The sequence below is a fragment of the Ovis canadensis genome, chromosome 5, assembly GCF_042477335.2.
Source record: "Ovis canadensis isolate MfBH-ARS-UI-01 breed Bighorn chromosome 5, ARS-UI_OviCan_v2, whole genome shotgun sequence".
In the NCBI taxonomy this organism is placed as follows: Eukaryota; Metazoa; Chordata; class Mammalia; order Artiodactyla; family Bovidae; genus Ovis; species Ovis canadensis.
This window is the reverse complement of record NC_091249.1, coordinates 121,479,418-121,498,649: the sequence shown is the minus strand read 5'-3', so window position 1 is coordinate 121,498,649 and position 19,232 is coordinate 121,479,418. Positions and strand designations below refer to the sequence as shown.

At 42.1% G+C, this 19,232-nt stretch overlaps 1 protein-coding gene across 1 annotated transcript in view; it reads right to left on the bottom strand.

Annotated features, from left to right (window-relative positions):
- MAN2A1 (mannosidase alpha class 2A member 1) overlaps positions 1-19,232 on the bottom strand; it is a 198,256-nt gene that overhangs the window by 36,411 nt on the left and 142,613 nt on the right. Inside the window, exons 13-16 of the mRNA XM_069592653.1 lie at positions 18,280-18,445; positions 16,659-16,877; positions 15,849-15,971; positions 12,900-13,014 (exon numbers count right to left, since the gene is read on the bottom strand). Coding sequence (XP_069448754.1) covers positions 12,900-13,014; positions 15,849-15,971; positions 16,659-16,877; positions 18,280-18,445 — 623 coding nt within the window. The remainder of the gene's footprint in view (positions 1-12,899; positions 13,015-15,848; positions 15,972-16,658; positions 16,878-18,279; positions 18,446-19,232) is intronic.

Below are 19,232 nucleotides of genomic sequence, written 5' to 3'. Positions count from 1 at the left end.
CCATCTCATCCTCTGTCGTCCCCTTCTCCTCTTGCCCTCAATCTTTCCCAGCATCAGGGTCTTTTCAAATGAGTCAGCTCTTCGCATCAGGTGGCCAAACTATTGGAGTTTCAGCTTCAGCATCAGTCCCTCCAATGAACACCCAGGACTGATCTCCTTTAGGATGGACTGCCTGGATCTCCTTGCAGTCTAGACAGCATATTAAAAAGCAGAGACATCACTTTGCCTACAAAGGTCCGTCAAAGCTATGGTTTTTCCAGTGGCCATGTATGGATGTGAGAGTTGGACTATAAGGAAAGCTGAGCGCAGAAGAATTAATGCTTTTGAACTGTGATGTTGGAGAAGACGCTTGAGAGTCCCCTGGACAGCAAGGAGATCCAACCAGTCAATCTTCAAGGAAATTAACCTTGAATATTCATTGGTGGGACTAACACTGAAGCTACAATACTTTGGCCACCTGATGGGAAGAGCCAGCTCACTGGAAAAGACCTATTCCTGAGAAAGATGGAGGGTAGGAGAAGGGCACGGCAGAGGATGAGATGGTCAGATGGCATCATCGACTCAATGGACATGAGTTTGAGGAAACTCCAGGAGATAGGGAAGGACGGGGAGGCCTGGTGTGCTGCAGTCCATGGGGTTGCAAAGAGTTGGACATGACTGAGCGACTGAGCATTTCCTACTCTGTGTCAAGAGTCGGAAGATGTGCCTTTCCCAGCGAAGCTCACTGCACTGAGGGGAGAAGTCCTCAGGAAGCAGGGATACAAGCCCACTGGTCCCAGTGACCTGCTGCCTCTTTGCAGGATGTGGCAGCAAAAGATACTTTTACTTTTTAAAATGGTGCTACCTGAGCAATGGCTCTTGATGGCCAGGGGTTTTAAAGGCCCTCTAGTTTTAGCTCAATCCTGGGAAAGAAAACCTCTGACTTTACAAAAGTAATCCACGGGGAAGTGAGAGTTGGTGTGAGGACGTTCCAGGTTCAATAGAGAACTAAGTGCCCTTTAGCTATTAAGCACCTCATATTCTGTGCTCTTGCAGAAGAGAGGATGGAGACTCTTCATCCTCATTAATACATGCAATGCAAAGTGAAATTCAGCCAGTTCACAGGTGGAAAGCTGTAGCAGAGAAGCCAAAGGAGTCTTTCAGAACCCTGGTTCTCTTTCATTTCTGCTCCCTACAGCCTGTGCGCGTCTCACAGACACAGACTGTCTTACACACACCTTCACACTTCAGTTTTTAGCCACGTTTTGGGCACATGCTTGGGGCCGAATGACTGTTAGAAAGAATGAATACGTGAGAGGCTGTCCCTTTCCATGCAGCAGTGGGCTGGCAGGGGAGAGAGCAGACGGGCTATAGATGAGGCTCACATGGAAAGATGAGGAGGGAATCCTTTCGTTTTGAGCAAACACAAGCCTGTTACAATGTCAGCTCCTCGTGTAAAGGGACCATGTCTTATTTATCTTTATGCTCCCAGCACATAAGAGGTACTGAAGAGTTGAGTGAAGAGAGGCAGCTGTGTGGGAGAAACATAACCAGCAGGTACCAAGTGCTTAGTATGGACCATTGCGTACACCTAATAACCCATTCAATTCTGACCCCAAGCCTAGGAGGAAATAATCTGCCCCAGATCACAAGGTCTGGCAGAATCAGGACTAAACCTCTCCGGCATCATGTCTCAATGGCAGACCAACTACTAGAAAATGTTGAAACTGCCTTCAGACCAAGGATTGAGAAATGTTTTTTGGGAACTCTAAGCAGAGAAGAGAGCTCCAGATTATTTTTAAACAAGGAGAGAAGGCACTGATCTGCGATCTGATATTCTACAAGAGCTACTGAATAAAATAAAAATAAAATTAAGGGACAAGGCTTGCTGGAACCTAAAATTTCATTATAACAATCTCAGAATCTCTTCTGAAGTGTCACAGACACTTTAGAAGCCAATAAAGTAATCTACATTCAATATTAAAGTCACATCCCTAATTACCTCTTACCTGCCTTAAATGAACAGCGATCACGAGCACAAGTGTATGTGCAGTGCACTGGGGCCGAGAGTAGAGATGTGGGGAAACACACTAGAGGCCCCCAACAGGCAGATGAATAGTCAAACCAGGGAGGTACATCCGGGCTATGGAAGGCTCTGCAGCAAATGACAAGGATGAGGCAGCGCTCTGTGCCGGCAGAGGAGGGGCTGATGGAGAAAGCACACGGAGCAGCCTGATAGACTTCACGTGTGTGCGTGTGCGTGTGTACACAGAGGACAGGGACATTTTCAGGGAGATTTTATGTTGTATCTGTGCTGTTGTTGCTGCTCAGTCATGTCCGACTCTCTGTGACCCCACGGACCGCAGCTCACCAGGCCTCCTGTCCATCACCAACTCCCGGAGTCCACCCAAACCCATGTCCATCGAGTTGGTGATGCCATCCAGCCATCTCATCCTCTGTCGTCCCCTTCCCCTCCCACCCTCAATCTTTCCCAGCGTCAGGGTCCTTTCCAGTGAGTCAGCTCTTTCCATCAGGGGGCCAAAGCATTGGAGTTTCAGCTTCAACATCAGTCCTTCCAAAGAGTATTCAGGACTGATCTCCTTTAGGATGGACTGGCTGGATTTCCTTGCAGTCCAAGGGACTCTCAAGAGTCTTCTCCAACACCACAGTTCGAAAGCATCAATTCTTCGGTGCTCAGCTTTCTTTATTGTCCAACTCTCACATCCATACATGACCACTGGAAAAACCATAGCCTTGACTAGACGGACCTTTGTTGGCAAAGCATGTCTGTGCATTTTAATAAGGTGTCCTGGTTGGTCTTAGCTTTTCTTCCAAGGAGTAAGCATCTATTACTTTCATGGTTGCAGTCACCATCAGCAGTGATTTTGGAGCCCAAGAAAGTAAAGTCTGTCACTGTTTCCATTGTTTCCCCATCTATTTGCCAAGAAGTGATGGGACCGGATGCCATGATCTTAGTTTTTTTAATGCTGAGTTTTAAGCCAGCTTTTTTATAGCATGTGAAATTTTTCTCAAAAGAATATGTGTGCACACACAGACATAAATACTATGTATTTGGCATTTTATACATACAAGTAATTTTAAGCATTGTTTTTTTAAAGAACATTTTCTGAGGCAGGGAGAAAAATGAAACTAAGTAGGCAAGAGGTAAGGGTCAGAAAGCAGCACCCTCTGGACTCTTGCTCAGCACTGGTTTTAAGGAAATCAAGAAGAGCAGTCCTTTGTGCATGGGGAGAGAGACTGGGTGGCACTTCCAATGTGTCCCCTGGGCCTTAAAGAAGAGGTGGGACAAGCAGCCTGGAAGGGCTCATGGCTGGGAGCTGTAGACAGAAAGCCCGAGGCTGCGGCTCTGACAACAACTTGTGAGCATCCCAGGCATACCTCCTCAGCACATACACTCTCTTCATCAGATCGTTCTAAATCCACCCAGAGCGGCCGAGTTCAGCCCTCTCCACCTGTCTAGGTCACCTGACTCTAGCAATTTTGAAACGCACAATACACTCTTCCAAGGAACATGCCTGATAGGCAGGCAGCTGGCTCACGGTAGTGAAACAGTTACAGCAACGAGAGGCAGCAGCGTGGGAGAAAGAGCAAAGACAGCCCCACTCGCGGCCCAGCAAGGATTCAGTATCTTATTCAGTGGCACTCAGTATGCGCTGAGGACAAGTCACCAGAGCAGATGGAGAAACAGCACCTGGCCCACCCGCACCTGGAAAAACAATAAGTGATGATGGGGGCCCCGAGAGAGGTGTCTAAGCCACCAAACGAAAGTTTAACTGAAATTTGGCACAGGTAGGATATCAAGCAGAGTAAATCCTAAAAGAAACCCATCCAAGACTTAAAGCAAGGCCTTCAGTGACTGTCCTCAAAAACGCTGGCTCTGGGGCAGAAACGGAACTTTGCGATCAATCTGCTGTCCTCAGCCCTTCTCTCAAATCTGTGCCTCAACAGAGAGGGCTGGGCCCTCACATCAGAACAGAAGCAGGACAGGAAAAGCTGTCGTGAAAACCAGGGCTTCTCATTTGGAACAGCTCCCCTTCAATCTGGGGAATATTCTGTTTCATACTTAAGTGATCAAAAATTGAAAAATAATGTTCCTGGTGTGTGTTTACTTTGTGACATTGTTTTTGTAAACATATGTATCCAACTTAACTGGGGACTGACACGTGGTCATTACTAATAATTAACACATACTGCTTAGGTAGGCACATACATTTAAATGACAGTTCTCACAACGATGATAAATTTAGTAGGTCAGCATGGAGATGATGTTTCTTTAAAGCAAATATTATCATTACTATATTTTAAAAAAATGTACTCCTATCTGAATGTACCAAGAATAGAAATGGTAGTAATTCCCATAACCAGATGACCTTTTTCTTCATGTTGACTAACTCAGCTTACCATCCATTACACGATCTAATTTATCCTCTAAGGTACTTGGTGATTTCCAGGTCTGTAAATGTTCACATTATTTCTCCACAAGTGAAAATTTTAACATCTGCTTTCATGAATACAAAGTTTAGTAAATTTCACTCCAAGACTCAAATTTAAGAAAGTGATAGCGCATCACTGTGTTTCACTCATAAAGCACTAGATAACTAACTACCGCTACTTACTCATCAACTTGCCATGGCTAGGCACTAGTCAACAGGTTTTATGCTTTTCAAGTCACGTACTCTCAAAATGACGCAAAAAGTAAGTGCATACCAGGAAAGGTACAACATTCTGCAAGTTCTGGTTAAAGGTTATACCAATCGAGCACACCGTGGGTGAATTCTGATCACGCAGACTGCAAGTTCTGGTTAAAGATAATACCAATTGAGTACACCGTGGGTGAACTCTGATCACACAGACTGCAAGTTCTGGTTAAAGGTAATACCAATTAAGCACACCATGGGTGAACTCTGATCACGCAGACTGCAAGTTCTGGTTAAAGGTCACACCAATCGAGCACACGGTGGGTGAACTCTGATCACGCAGACTGCAAGTTCTGGTTAAAGGTAATACCAATCGAGCACACCGTGGGTGAAAAGGCCCTGATAACTGAAGCACAGACAACGCAAACAGGAAGCCGTCCTTTTCCTTTTTTCCCTCTAATACACACTGATTTTAAAAAACAGCACGCTTTCTTGGAAGTCTCATTTTGGAGGAACATAACACCTACATCACTAACATTATTCAGATCCCAAACAGAATCGGTCTCACTAACCCTGGCTTCCTCCCAGAAGGTGAATAAACAGCTCATGATCTGCATTACAGGTTTCGGCTGGTCTAGTGCAGGCAGCGAGTGTTGGTTTTCAACAAAATTGAAGGTTACCTAATAATGTTGTCAGACAGTAGATCATTAAAAATAATTGACTAATGTTTGGCAATGGATCACTGTGATTTATGGAACATAACTCAGAAGGAATTCAAGGAATTAGATGACATGCCCATAACTAAACTCCTTCTATTCCCACCTACTTATTTATGTTTGCAACATTCCTTTGCCTTAAATTTATAAGAACCAAAAATAAGAATAAAACAAATGCTGAAACTTATCTCACTCTAGCAGTAAGTACATTCACCAGTGAAGGCATAAACATTTAGGATACAAAAGGTACAATTCATTTCAATACGAAAAATATTTCCATTAAAGTTTATAAAATAAATTATCAATATGGTAATATATATATTAATTATGTTTTGATCAATTACATACTATTACTAACAATTTTATAACTCAATCTAGAAGAAATTTAATACTTTGAGTTTTAGGATGACAGAATCTTAAAACATATATGTGTCAGAAGAATAATGAAAAGTTGACCAATAATAAGACTCTTAAGTATAAAGTATTATACTGAGGTAAAATTTGGTGGGGGAAGTTGAATGGAAACATGAATTCAAGGAGAAAATAATGATATGAAATTAACTGTTAAGAAGGGCTTTTTCAGGCTTTTCAAAAATGCATGATTTAGTATCAAACTGCTATGGACTGGTTATGCTTATTTTAAAATGGCAATATTTACAATGTGCCAAATATAACATCCTTTGCAAAAATTTAAATGTATAAAGAAAAACTAAATGTCAACTTACAAAAATGTCAAGGACACAGATTCTTCAAATTCTTATAAGAACAAGGGAATTTGATCTCAACAAATCCACTTTACACTTTGTGATCTACTTTTCCTCCTTTCTGTCCATTCAAATGACATTTCTCCAAGACCAAGCCTCTCAAAAGCTCACTTTTTAAAATCAAATCTTCCCCAACTACCTCAACTCTCCAAGGACTCACTGCGTAACTGGGCCTGCACCCGCTCAGGAGATCCACCACTCAGGATGTGCCGGGCTTTAAGCACATGGGCTCAGTTCATCCTCCAACACTCTGAGACTACTGTCACTGTTTGCAGGATAATGAAACCGAGACGGTGCAGTTCGTAGCCGACACAAGGTCAAACGAAGCTGGTGTGAGGGCTGGCCTGACAGCCTGGCTGTCTCTGTGGCCTGGGCTCTGGACCATCACGATCCCCTGCATGCCCCACCCTGGCCCCTGCGTCTCAGCTGAGCTCGGCACACACTTGTGGAGGACGATGCGATTTCCTACTAGGAAGCTGTGCCTTTGGTGCAGCAGCTGCTCTCAAACAGCCCCCAAGATGACCTTTGAGTTCTGAATCTGCAACCAGAATGTGTGCACAGTCCCTTAGAACAACTTTCCCTTTCATGCCTCTAGGGAATAATCACATTCAACACATAGCCACTTATTTCATTTTTTTTTAAGTTCCAATTAACAGAAAAAAAAATCCTTAGCAGTCAATTGCATATTCTGATATTCCAGAAACGTTTTAATTACCCAAGTCTGTCTAGTCATAACTTACTTAATGCTTTTTACTCTTCAATCAAGCTAAATATGGAATGTAGTCCTGGGAAAAATGAGAGATTGATTGCAAACCATTTTAATATCCTCATGAATCTTTTTATGGAAATAAAAACAATTTCAAAGAAGCTCTGAGACCTTGTTTGTAAGTGAAAGGACTCCAGGGATGAGGCCCCAGATTCAAGCATTCTTAGGAAATGAATTTAGAAGCAAGCAGCCAAGCACCAAAGAAACTTCATGTGAAAGTAAGTTTTGTGAAGACACTTTGACGGTGATCCCTAACTGACCACCTAGTCTTCCTCTCTTAAGAACTTACAGAACAAACTCAAAGTCATTCTAGTTTGCTTAGAGGCAAAACTAAAGGCTCAGATCTCTCATTCCCAGTGTGAACTCTCTTCACATGTTTAACTGGATAAAGTTCATTTCGATTCTCCGGAAGTTAAGGGTCATGTTATGAATCCTTTTAGATTATATATTCAAAACAGAAGGAAAACTGAGCAAGCTCTCTTTGATTTCCAAATATGCCCACGGAAGAAAATCATCAGTCACTTCAGCCAAAGGAAAGCCTTTTCTCCCCACTTCTGATGGCAGTCCATCGCATTTCACGCCAGGCTGCTCTGTGCTCTCTGCCAAAATCCATTACATGCCACACTTTCATAACACGACTGGTGGGAAACAGGTGAAAGTACTGCATTTAAGATACTTCGCCTAAGGGCTTAAACATGGTTCACACTGACACACTCACTCACTCACAAATAGCTGCCTAGGAGAACAGAGTTCTGAAGGAGGGAAAAGGGCCTTGCGGGACGACAGATCTGAGACCCGAACGGCGTGCCAGTGACGACGTGCACGGCACACTGGCGACCAACCAATCTAAGTCTTCAAAGCAGCAGCTGATGTCAGACAACGAGGCGCCCGAGTCTGCAGTTCCAGCCCTGAAGACCAGTGAGGCTGAGCCCTGAAGACCAGTGAGGCTGAGCCCTGAAGACCAGTGAGGCTGAGCCCTGAAGACCAGTGAGGCTGAGCCCTGAAGGCCAGTGAGGCTGAGCCCTGAAGGCCAGTGAGGCTGAGCCCTGAAGGCCAGTGAGGCTGAGCCCTGAAGGCCAGTGAGGCTGAGCCCTGAAGGCCAGTGAGGCTGAGCCCTGAAGACCAGTGAGGCTGAGCCCTGAAGACCAGTGAGGCTGAGCACTGAAGACCAGTGAGGCTGAGCTGGCGAATGCCACTTGCCGATCATCGCTGCGAGGCGGGTGTCCTCTGGTGCCGGTAAAGCATCCAGCTACCTAACACAGGGGGGTAGGGCTCTCGGCTTGTGTCGTAGTCTACCTTCTAATCCAAGCTTAATGATAAAAGCTAACGTAGCATATTCGGGAACACTTAAAGTTTCCATTTAATGAAGGAGGATTACACTACAATAAAAAATTAATCCCTACCTCTTTCACCTGTTCCTCCAGAAAAATGTTATTTTCTACAAACAAAAGAATCTTTTAGAAATCATGAAATGCTCTAAAAGGGCATTTCATTAAATTATGGTCACCATGAAAAGGGTTTCTTATTTAACCTTTTATGAGGCAAAGCATGACGTTTCATTAGAAATCTCTGAAATTTCTCTGATCTTTTGGAGGTTTTAAAGCTCATGAGCACAAGATTTCCTTTAGTTCAATATTTCTAGGAACCTTTTTGAATATAATGTCTGAACGATAATGAAAATAAAAGCACAGTGTTTTTAATAGCTTAAATGATGTTAAGGAGAGACTTTAAACTGTACTGCTTATTATTTTCAGAATCTGGAAAGAACACAAATAAAGAAACTGAAGTTAAATACCAAATCAAGAACAAACCAGAAGCCAGGCTGAACCCAGGCCTCCCATATCAGTTTGTTTCAAAATCAATAATGAACACACAGTTTATATAATTTGGGAAGTGTTGCTTGACTTTTGTCCTTGACTTTTTCTGATAAAGCTTAATTTGGGCAAAAGTTACTTTGTGGAGAGAAGAATCAAAGAGTAACTAAAAAAGATTCTGAGGAATTTAAATATATTTTTTTCACATTTGCATTACCTTAGGTTTTTAAAAGAATGTTTCAAGTAAACAGAATTTGAAAGGTTTAATATAACAGACATTCAGTAAGACAATCCATAATATTAACTCATTTTCTGTTTCTATACTCTCGTTGCTGAGAGATAAGACAATCTTTCGTTTGATTAAATGGTTTAGTAAACTAATAGTTACAATATGTAATCATAAAATATCAATAGTTTCCCTCCCTTCAGTCCCCGTTTGTCCTTGGATCCTGAACTTAGTACTAACAACAGGCTCTAGTCATTAATACTCATTTAAATAACCGTATTCTCAATTTAAAAGGGGAAAATTCGTCTATGTCAGAAAATAGATCCATAAGTTACATTCAAGAACAGATATTTCTGTTATCTTAAGAAATTTTAAGCCAAAGTCAATTTACAAAAGCATGGAAGTTGGCTGAAATATTTGTAGCATCAAACATCAGGTCCGTCTGCCTATGCGTTCTGATCGCTTACTCAGCTTAGCTTACAAGGAGTCCTACACGAGGCAGAAGTTTAGAAGCGTTTCCCAGTACAGACACTGGAGCGCCACAGACCGATCTTCAGGTATCGGGAACACCTAGAGAGGCAAGCACCCTGAAGGTTTCGCACCTCCGTCCCAGGCCTGGCTGAGTGATTCAATTAGAACCCAGGGAGACAGGATCCAGACAAGCTGTGCCCTCATGCAGCAGCGTGTGAGACAGGACAGACGCAAACAGGTGACAGAGGCCACCGGGAAAAGGCTCTGTCTCCACAGCTGGGCTTTTTTTTTTCCCAGGACAGAGACACGTTGAGAGGGTCTCAGCTACACACACGGAGGGTGCACAGCGTGGAAGAAAGCGCTTCAGGTGGCCCAGCGCCTCCACTTTCTGCACAGTCTCGAAACGCGCTCTAGGCTTGAAGGAGTAAAAGGGAAGACGGGTCTGTCGCTGTGAGAAGTTACATGCGCTGGCTGCAGGCTCAGTCCAAGCAGGCACAGTAAAGCTCATCTGGAGAATCACTTTAAAATCACGTTTTATCTAACTATCTGTCATTTCACACCGACTTCTGAAGCTTCCTGCTTTCAGGCTGCAAAAGTCTAGTATCAGCTCAATCTATCCCACCCACTGAGACATCTAGGGGCAATCTGAACTCTTTTTTAAAATTATTATTTTTGTTATGCTAATCCTCTAAGCGCCCAGTTCAAAACCACCTCTATTTCTTAACTGACTAATCAGAGCCAGCCTTGCCACCTTGGAGAGCAGGGGAGGCGGGTGGGGAGCTAGTGATATCTCTTGCCCTGCTCCTGCCTAAGGCCCCTTTCTGACCGCTCAGTGCAGGTCAGGAGGGGAGGAGAGGAGGAAAGACAAGCTACTTAGTTCTGAGAAGTGCCTATCTGTTGGGCTAAGCAAACAGGCCACGGCGGAGCATAACAACTTCCAAGCTGGCAGCTGAAGCAAGACAGCAAGCTAAGCTACAGCTACAGAGGTGGACGAGGGCCCCTGAGTTCACAGACACCACCCTTTGATATGAGACCCAGATCCTGTGGACAACGAAGAAAACTCAGAAGTGGCACTGATGAACAAATGCAATTAAACAAAAGCAGCAGCAGTTACCCAGACACGCCTGTGGGAATCTGACACGCTGCTTCGGGATTCACTCCGAGACAGGTTGCCACTTAGTTGCTCAGTGTCTCCGACTCTGCGACCCCGTGGACTGCAGCCCGCCGGGCTCCTCTGGCCGTGGGGTTTCCCAGGCAAGAGTACCACAGTGGGCGGCCATTTCCTTCCCCAGGGGATCTTCCCAGCCCAGGGATCAAACCTGCACTCCTGTATATACTACTCAGCCAGCATGGAAGCCCACTCCGAGACACTGCCTATTTCTCAAAATAACTGGTGACAAGCAACAGTAAACCGAGCTTGACCACGCAGGTCTGGACCAAGGTTGCCCCGTGCTGAATTCAAGACAGAACCTCCCCATCAAAAAACAATCGTTGTAAGCAAATTTAAAAGGAGACAGGCACACCTTCTGTGTGATCATGCTACTTTATATCTGTAAGATGAAACCTTTGGCCATAGCTGAAGATGGAATTTTAGGGCTCTCACAAATGCTAAACAATGGCCTATGGGTAACAAAGGATACAAAACAAAGGCCAAAAAGTGTTTCTGACTTAAAAGCTTTGAAAGATTATTTCAAAACTACAGACTTTCTTGTAGTTTTCAAAATGTTTGCAGATAATTGCAAAAGACACCAAGTTAGTGTCTAGTACGATTTCCCCTGCCATCTAGAAGAACTTTTACTTTTCAACTCAACCTATGAATCATGGGTTACCCTGAAAATCTACCACATAAGACATCACATCATGAAGTCTGTTCATACCTGAAATTCTAACTGGGTACTTGGAGTATTACCAAAACAGAAACAATGATTAAGAAATAAGTGCCCAGACCTTAGATGGCCTCTAGGTGTCTCAGTGCGGGGGATACACTTGAGCTGCTGTTAGATTTTTGCATCGATGAGATTTGAAGTTAAAAAAAAGTTAGAAACAAAGTCAAATTTAGACACTGAAATCTGAAACTGAACTTAGCTAAATAAGAAATTCCCTGGACACAGTAGGCTTTTGTTATTGTTTAGTTGTGAATTTGTGTCTGACTCTTTTGCAACCCCGTGGACTGTAGCCTGCCAGGCTCCTCTGTCCATGGGATCCCCCAGGCAAGAATGCTGCATGGGGCTGCCATTCTCTTCAGAGGGTCTTCCCAGTTCTGGGATGGGTCCTGCATCTCCCGCACTAACAGGCAGGTTCTTTACTCCCAGGCACTACAGCAGCCCAGAGCAGCCTCTGCTTCCCACAATACCCACAAAGTGATCAGGGCCTGCCCATGGACTTCATTACTTGCTTTGAAATGCCTGTCTACAGATTCAGGAAAAGAATATTTTCCTCTTCTAATTTTTTCATCTTAGCTTACAGCAACAAAACATTTAAAGTGGCATTTTTATGAGGTTCTTTACTAAGAGATTTGATACAATAGTAAATGGTCTGGTTACTAGGATTAGAAGTGTGGTTGGAAAGGTACTCCATGCTAAAAACAGTGAATTAAAAATCAACCAACCTAACTATACAATTCTGAGACTGGGAACCATAGGTCCATTTAAATCGTATGGAAAAACCAGTGCTACTGGTTACAGTTCAGTTTCCAAACAGATCAAAGGCCTATTCTTACCGCTTGATGAACAAAGAAGCTCCTTCAGTACTGTGCTAAAAGCGATAAACTGCCTGACTTTATGCTACAAGCTGATGAGTTGTGAGCAAACAGAACGAGCACAGAATATGTCTCTTCTAAAGCGAATTCTAACAATATTCACTACGGCAATAAATTCTATATTTGAGGCAGGCTGTGTGTATGTGAGAGAGAAAAAGGGAGTCAGTGATCCATTCATTGAAAGCCACATTTGATATAATTTCTACTTCCTAAAATAAAAAAATACTATACTGTTTTTAGATCTGAGAAAAGAGCTCACGACTTACGACAAACACTGCAATAAGAAAGAGAAAGTTAAAGTGAAGTCGCTCAGTTGTGTCTGACTCTTTGTGACCCCGTGGACTGTACCCCGCCAGGCTCCTCTGTCCATGGGATTCTCCAGGCAAGAGTATTGGAGTGGGCTGCCATTTCCTTCTCCAGGGGACCTTCCTGACCCAGGGATTGAACCCGAGTCTCCCGCACTGCGGGCAGACGCTTTACCCTCTGCGCCACCAGGGGAGCCCAAGGAAGAGAAGATGTACAGAAGAAAAAACATGTCTATGCGGGAGCTAAGTGTTCCCGTTTTTGATTATCGAAGGGTAAATACCACCATTTAAAGTCATATGATGAGTATGATGTCAGGTTCAGACAGATGATTACGTCATCTTCAAAAACCAACTGCTAAATGATTAAAACTGACACAGGAAAAGCAAGAATTCAAGAGTCAGTACACATCCGCTTCACAACTGCATTTCTCTGTTTTCTTACCGTGTATGTTGTACAGTCGAACTCTGTGGGTAACATGTTCAAAAAAGCAAGTCACGTCCGAATAAAACCTTCCACGTTGTACTCTGACAAAGGGTGGTGTTGTGTAAACGTAAGGCTGAGGAGGAAATCACATTTTTAAGAAAAATGTTTTGGCTTTCAATTTTTCCAAGGAATGTTTATTATAGCTTCCAAACTGGCAAATACATATCATGTGATGTTTGTAACAGTAAGAGAAACTCAAACCTTATAAGGCATCAGATGAAGCACATGCTATAAGAATTGAATACATGGTTTTACATTAGACAAAACTGCTGGAACAGAAAACGAAAGTGTTACAACTTGACTGGTTTAGAAGACCTGCAAACATTTCTCCCTGCCATAAAAATTTCTAATTAAAATTTTTCTACATGGTTCCTATGTTATCTATGAGAAAGAGCAATACTTTTACAGCAGTGACGTTTCCCAGGCAAACATTATAACCACGGCCCCCTAACGTTCAGGGTTTGGAGCATGTGGCTGGAATGACCACAGGGACTCATCTCAAACAACCTGGAAGCAGGCTTCAGAACACGGCCCACTCCCAGCCAGGCTCACTGCTCTATAAAGCACGCTGCCCTGCTACCTGAAAGAACTAAGCGGATATGAAGCCAGCTCACAAACTTGGGAGAACTATGGCAACCACTGGTTTAGTTTTCATTATTTGGAATCTAGAATCAAGAAACTGTGGGAATAAAACATATAACTTGTATGGTAAAGAAATGAAATCTAAAGCACTTGTGAAGAATTTTATTTTAAGTATTACACATCTTAGAAAGCTCAACAACAGCATACAGAGCTAGTCTGCAGTGTAGCACGAGATTGTCAGTACTGTGTAATTTTCTTCCACATTTGCCTCTTTGGTTAGAGAAAAGTATTCTGAATTGAATATAATGCTCTACAGCTAACAAAGTTCTTGTACCTAATTACCACATAGCTAGACAGTCACGGAGCAGGATGAAAACTAGGAGGGTGATGCCTGGGCCCCCACCTTCTCTGGCACACCCAGCTGTCTCTTTCCCTGGTGTTCTTTTATTTCTTCTTTGTGAATATGTGATGATTCTCTTTTTCCTACTGTCTAATATTAGAGTTCTTTAAACATAAAATAATTTTTAAAAAGAAAATAAAATTGCAATTGTCTGTGTATCATATTCTATAGCACAGCTATTTTTTTTTTAAGTCAGTCAAAACAAAATGCCTGTGTAATGACAAAAGCTGTTAAATGAGAAAACACTGATGTAGCTTATAATTAGGATCAACTGCTCATCCTGAAATGTCTACTATGATCTATAGCTTACCTTTAATTCCTCAATGATTTAAAAAACAGAAACAACAAATAACTAGAATTCTGAGCATGACCTAAACAATCCCTTAACATCTATATTTGATTTTGGTTAGTAGGCTTTTCTAGAGCAAAAGTAACTTTTTCAGGAGACAGGACCCTAGGCAACAAAACACAGAGAATATTTAATTTCTCTTAAAGTGGAGAAAGTTGGTATAAGTGTAAAAGCAAAGGAAGAAACTCCAAAGAAACAAATACAAAACTGACCACACAAAAATTAAAAACTGCTGTAACAGAAAAAGAAGATAACAAACTCAGTGATGCATGGAGGGGATATTTTTCAATAAGTAGGAAAAAGGGTTAATTTTATAATATATGAAAAATCTTTATCGATCCACAAGTCATATCAATAGAAAAATGGCCAAGAACTTAAATAGGACACTCACAAAAGAAATATGAAAGATAAATAAAAGCACTATAAAGTTCAGCCTTACAAATAATCACAAAAATCACAACCGTGAAATATTTTTCATTTACTATTACAGGTTAAGTATTTAATATGGCTAATTCTCAGAGTTTAGAGTAGTATGCCAGACAGCTACTTTCAAAAACACACTGCTGTGAATGAATACGTATCTTTCTAGAGAGGTAAGGAAGATAAGTAGTATCTATACGTCAAAAGCCTTAAAAGACTCCAGACACACAAAATGACTCTTCTAGAAATTATTCTCAGGAAATAATTAGCACTGTCCAAAGAAAGCTCATCACAATATCACAGTAATGAAGTATTGGGGGAAAATGTAGAATGTACATATGCAGCAACAGGAAACTCTGTACTCCCACATATATATGATACTCACACACTCTTTTAATGTGAGAAACTTAAGTTCTACTCTTTCAGCAAGTATCGATGATCCAACACAGTGCTATCAACTATAGTTACCATATAACGCATCAGACGCTCAGACCTCGTTCATCTTAAAGTTTTAAATCACAAAAGTGTGCGTTAAAATGTGTTTTCCAAGAGCATGTCAGACTGTGAGCATTGTCACAATGAAAAACAAAATATATTCACACAGGAAGGTAAAACTTTAAAATGGGGGAAAATGATACGCACAGAATAAAATGTGGTAAAAACACAACAACACTGGCAAAGGTTTCCAAGGGCTTGCAGCATAGCCGGCAAATCTTGTTTTCTTCAGTTTTCCACATTAAGTGTGCAGCCCGGGTAGGAGAACACCTGTTTGTTTGTTTCTGAAGTGCTAAATGTTAAGGAGAAAATGGCTCAGTGGTCAGCCTATCTTCCCCACATGGCTAGGCATTCTGTGTCTGCATCTGTGCCATGCCACACAGGTGCGGAGCAGCTCAGCAGCACTCTAATCCTAACTCAAATCCAGCTTCTTTCCAAACAGAGCCCTTGTCCACTCTAGCATCCTTACTGAATCCCAACACTGAGAAATTATTGTTCACCTAACACTCACTAGAAATTGCTAAGTGTCGATAATGATACGTAAGAGTGGAGCTAATCCAGCTATCCCTAATAGATGACCACAGCATTGAGATGCATTCAGGATGCTCCTCACTATTCTTCCAGTAAGCGCTTACCCACTGCTCCGGGCATCAGCTCTTACCTTGGCTTCCCCGTCGGGTAAGAAGAGGTAGGCACCACTTTTGTCCTTTTTACTTGTGGTTCCATACCATGAAAACTGTACTCTCACTTCAAGACTTTTACCATCTCCTTTATTTATCATTTCCTAAGGATAAAAAATAAATTTGTTTTAGTGTGAGTCAGTATTAAGACACAAACTTACTGTATCTAGCTACATGCGTATGTCTATTTTCAAAAATTACCCTGTGATAGATTTATAAGTGATTAGCATCCAGCCTGTAATATTCACAATTCTTGGATGAGCACTCCAAATTTTATACTTAAGACCTCCACAAAAAGAACACATTTCACCAAAGAAAGAGATAAACCAATTAAGACATTACACCAGTACTTCTCAAACTTTCTGTATAAAGCAGTGAATTTATTTTTATTTCCACTATGCATGGAGCAGCATTTTGGTGAAGTACAATGAAAGTGAATTAATTAAAAAAATTAAAGCGATATGCCAAATATAAACTCATTTTTTATTATTAGATTTAATAGGCATAAATTTACTCTAATTACTTTCAAAGTTTCCATAAACATTTCTAAATAGCCGCCAATTGCATACTTGTCTTGTGGACTAGTAACCAGTCCATGGGGCAGCACCGCCACAGACCACACTCGTGAGCAGTAGTGGGCGCTGCGGACCACGAGGAGAAGGCACGCTTACCTCCCCATGCTCTCCTCCAGAATATCGGGGTCCCCTTTTCCCACTTTACGTAGGTAATCTGTGTATGTTATAATAAAAGTGACACGCCTTCTGTAAATTTCACAACTGCTTGGAACATACCTCCAAAAGCCCAGATTGACCAAAGCGCAGCTTAATAAAGGAGTTCTCTAGAGTTATAGCTTCTTGAGCACTTTTTATATTATTCATGTTGAAAATTCCTTCATTTGCTATATTACCATTATATAGGTCATATTTGGCTAAATGTGGACTTGAACTTGATGTCTCCAAAATCTTATACACTTTCAGTCCCAATGGTGGCATCTCTGCTAGAAAAGATATCTTTAAAGATAAAGGAGAGAAGTTATTAAAGAGAAATACAATCTACTGAAAGGAAACTATTTACATTTCTAGTAAAAATAAGAAACTACTGTATTTAACAAAGAATATAATACTATTCAATGTCTCTATAACATGGGTGGAGTATTCGCATTCCTGTTTATCCAGGGAACCTAGTAAATTCAAGAGGGTAGGCCCATCAAAGCCACTAAGGCTTTTAGTCAATGCGTGAGGTCACGTGGCCACCCTCAATTCTCCTGCAGCGCTCCTAACGGAGGCTCGGGTGGGGAAACCCCCCTGACGGTAAGGGCTTACTGTGGCAGTGGCTTCAGGGATCATTTTATAATATACTATGGCCGTTCAGTACATTGAAAGTGGGAGCTAATAGATGTGACAATGCAAACATCAGGCATGTTAGTTCAGTCAGTACCAGACGTCAACGCCTGGGGGATCCAGCAGACGCTGAACAGGCACGGAGGAGGCACCACCAAGGGACACGAGCCAACCTCTTAGGAGCTTCTGCTCCATCTCGAGGTGAGGGGTTTCCTGTAAAATCTGATCCAAACCTGTATCATAGCTTCTTTTCTTCCTTAAGGATAATAAATTCATAAGAGCAACCAGCAATGGTTTTTAATTCTCTTTTAGATTCCCTGTCTGTGTCTTCAGAAATACAGTTTAAGTCGTACTCTGAATTCTAGCAGTCCAACATTTCCAGTGATGGGGGGCACAATTTAACACTGCGTACTTCAAGACATTTTCCCAAAACACCTAGGACTTGAACCCAGACATTTTTTTCACCATTATATCTCAGAAAAGAAGCATCTTATTTATTTAAAAAGTCTTTCTTTCTTGGGATATTACTGTCATCTTTGCAATGAAAAGTTGAAAGTATCCAGTTATTTAGAAGGAGGTATTTATCTTCATTTCAATACTTACAACTCATTAAATTGAGTTAGAAATTTTACAAGGAATGATGACCTCAGGACATCAGGAGAGTTAGAATATACAGACTTACAAAAAACGAACAGTATACATGCTCATAATGCACTAAAAATAACATCGATCTACACACTAACAACAATGTTACCATTGTGGAAAACAAAGGGTCCATCTTCCTTTAGCGTCATTCACTGGCCAGTGGGGATTCCCTGGTGGCTCAGCGGTAAAGTGTCCACTTGCCAGTGCAGGAGACCCGGGTTCAATTCCCGGGTCAGGAAGATCCCCGGGAGAAGGAAATGACAACCAACTCCAGTGTTCTTGCCTGGACAGTCTCATGGACAGAGGAGAATGGCGGGCTACTGTCCATGGGGTCCCAAAAGCGTCAGGCATGACTGTAACTTAACAACAGCAGCATTACCAACTACACACTGGCCGTGCCTCCTTCCGCCCCATGGCGTGGGCATACCTCGTAGACTGTCTGTGAGGCAGTATTTGCCGTGTCCCACACTGCACTCATCTGGATTTCCACAGGCTCTCCTGAAGCAGAGGACACCTGTGCTGCGGGTGAGCTCACACAGACGGAGACCACAGAGCTTCGAGCTTGTTCCAAGGGGTTATAGACCACGAGGTACCTGTAAAAACAGTTGCTTTACTAGTGGGGTCTCAAAATATTTGTCCTTTTTCCACATTATTCATTAAGATTTCAACTCACAGATAAGCACAAAGCCAACAAAAGGAGAAGAATTTTCAGAAAGAGTCCAGTAAAACTTTCAGAGAACAGGCAATTTTCATCGTAACAAATACCACACTGCGCAAAGGGTAATGAAACAAGGACTCACTTCTAAGAATAAATGTTATACACATGGAAGACAGCAACAGAACTATCATCGTTATTTCCAAGCCCTATAAAATGACATTTGTGCATTTTATTAATCTAAAATAAGCAGCCCTATACAATACCCTGATCCTTGCCTAATCTGAATAAGAAAATACATACACTGCCTGTTTGCATTTTGTGTCCAACTCTTTGTGACCCCATGGACTATTCATGCAGTCCATGGAATTCTCCAGGCCAGAACAGTGGAGTGGGTATCCTTTCCCTTCTCCAACCGGGGATCAAACCCAGGTTTCCCGCATTGCAGGTGGACTCTTCACCAGCTGAGCCACAAGGGAATCCCTTCACGTTTGCATTTTAGTCACAGTTAATTTCAATTAAAATTCTGACGCTCGTCTTAGGTGACTAACACAGTGAGAGATATGGCTGTGCGTGCGGCCACACATGTATTTTATAAACCGGGTCCTTATTATCCCAGGAAGTCGGTCCCAGAAGAAAGATCATCTGAAGCAAATTCATTTAAAATAAGAGGCTGAAACCTTATAATAAACAGTGGTAAAAAACTGACTGGAACTTAGCTCGAA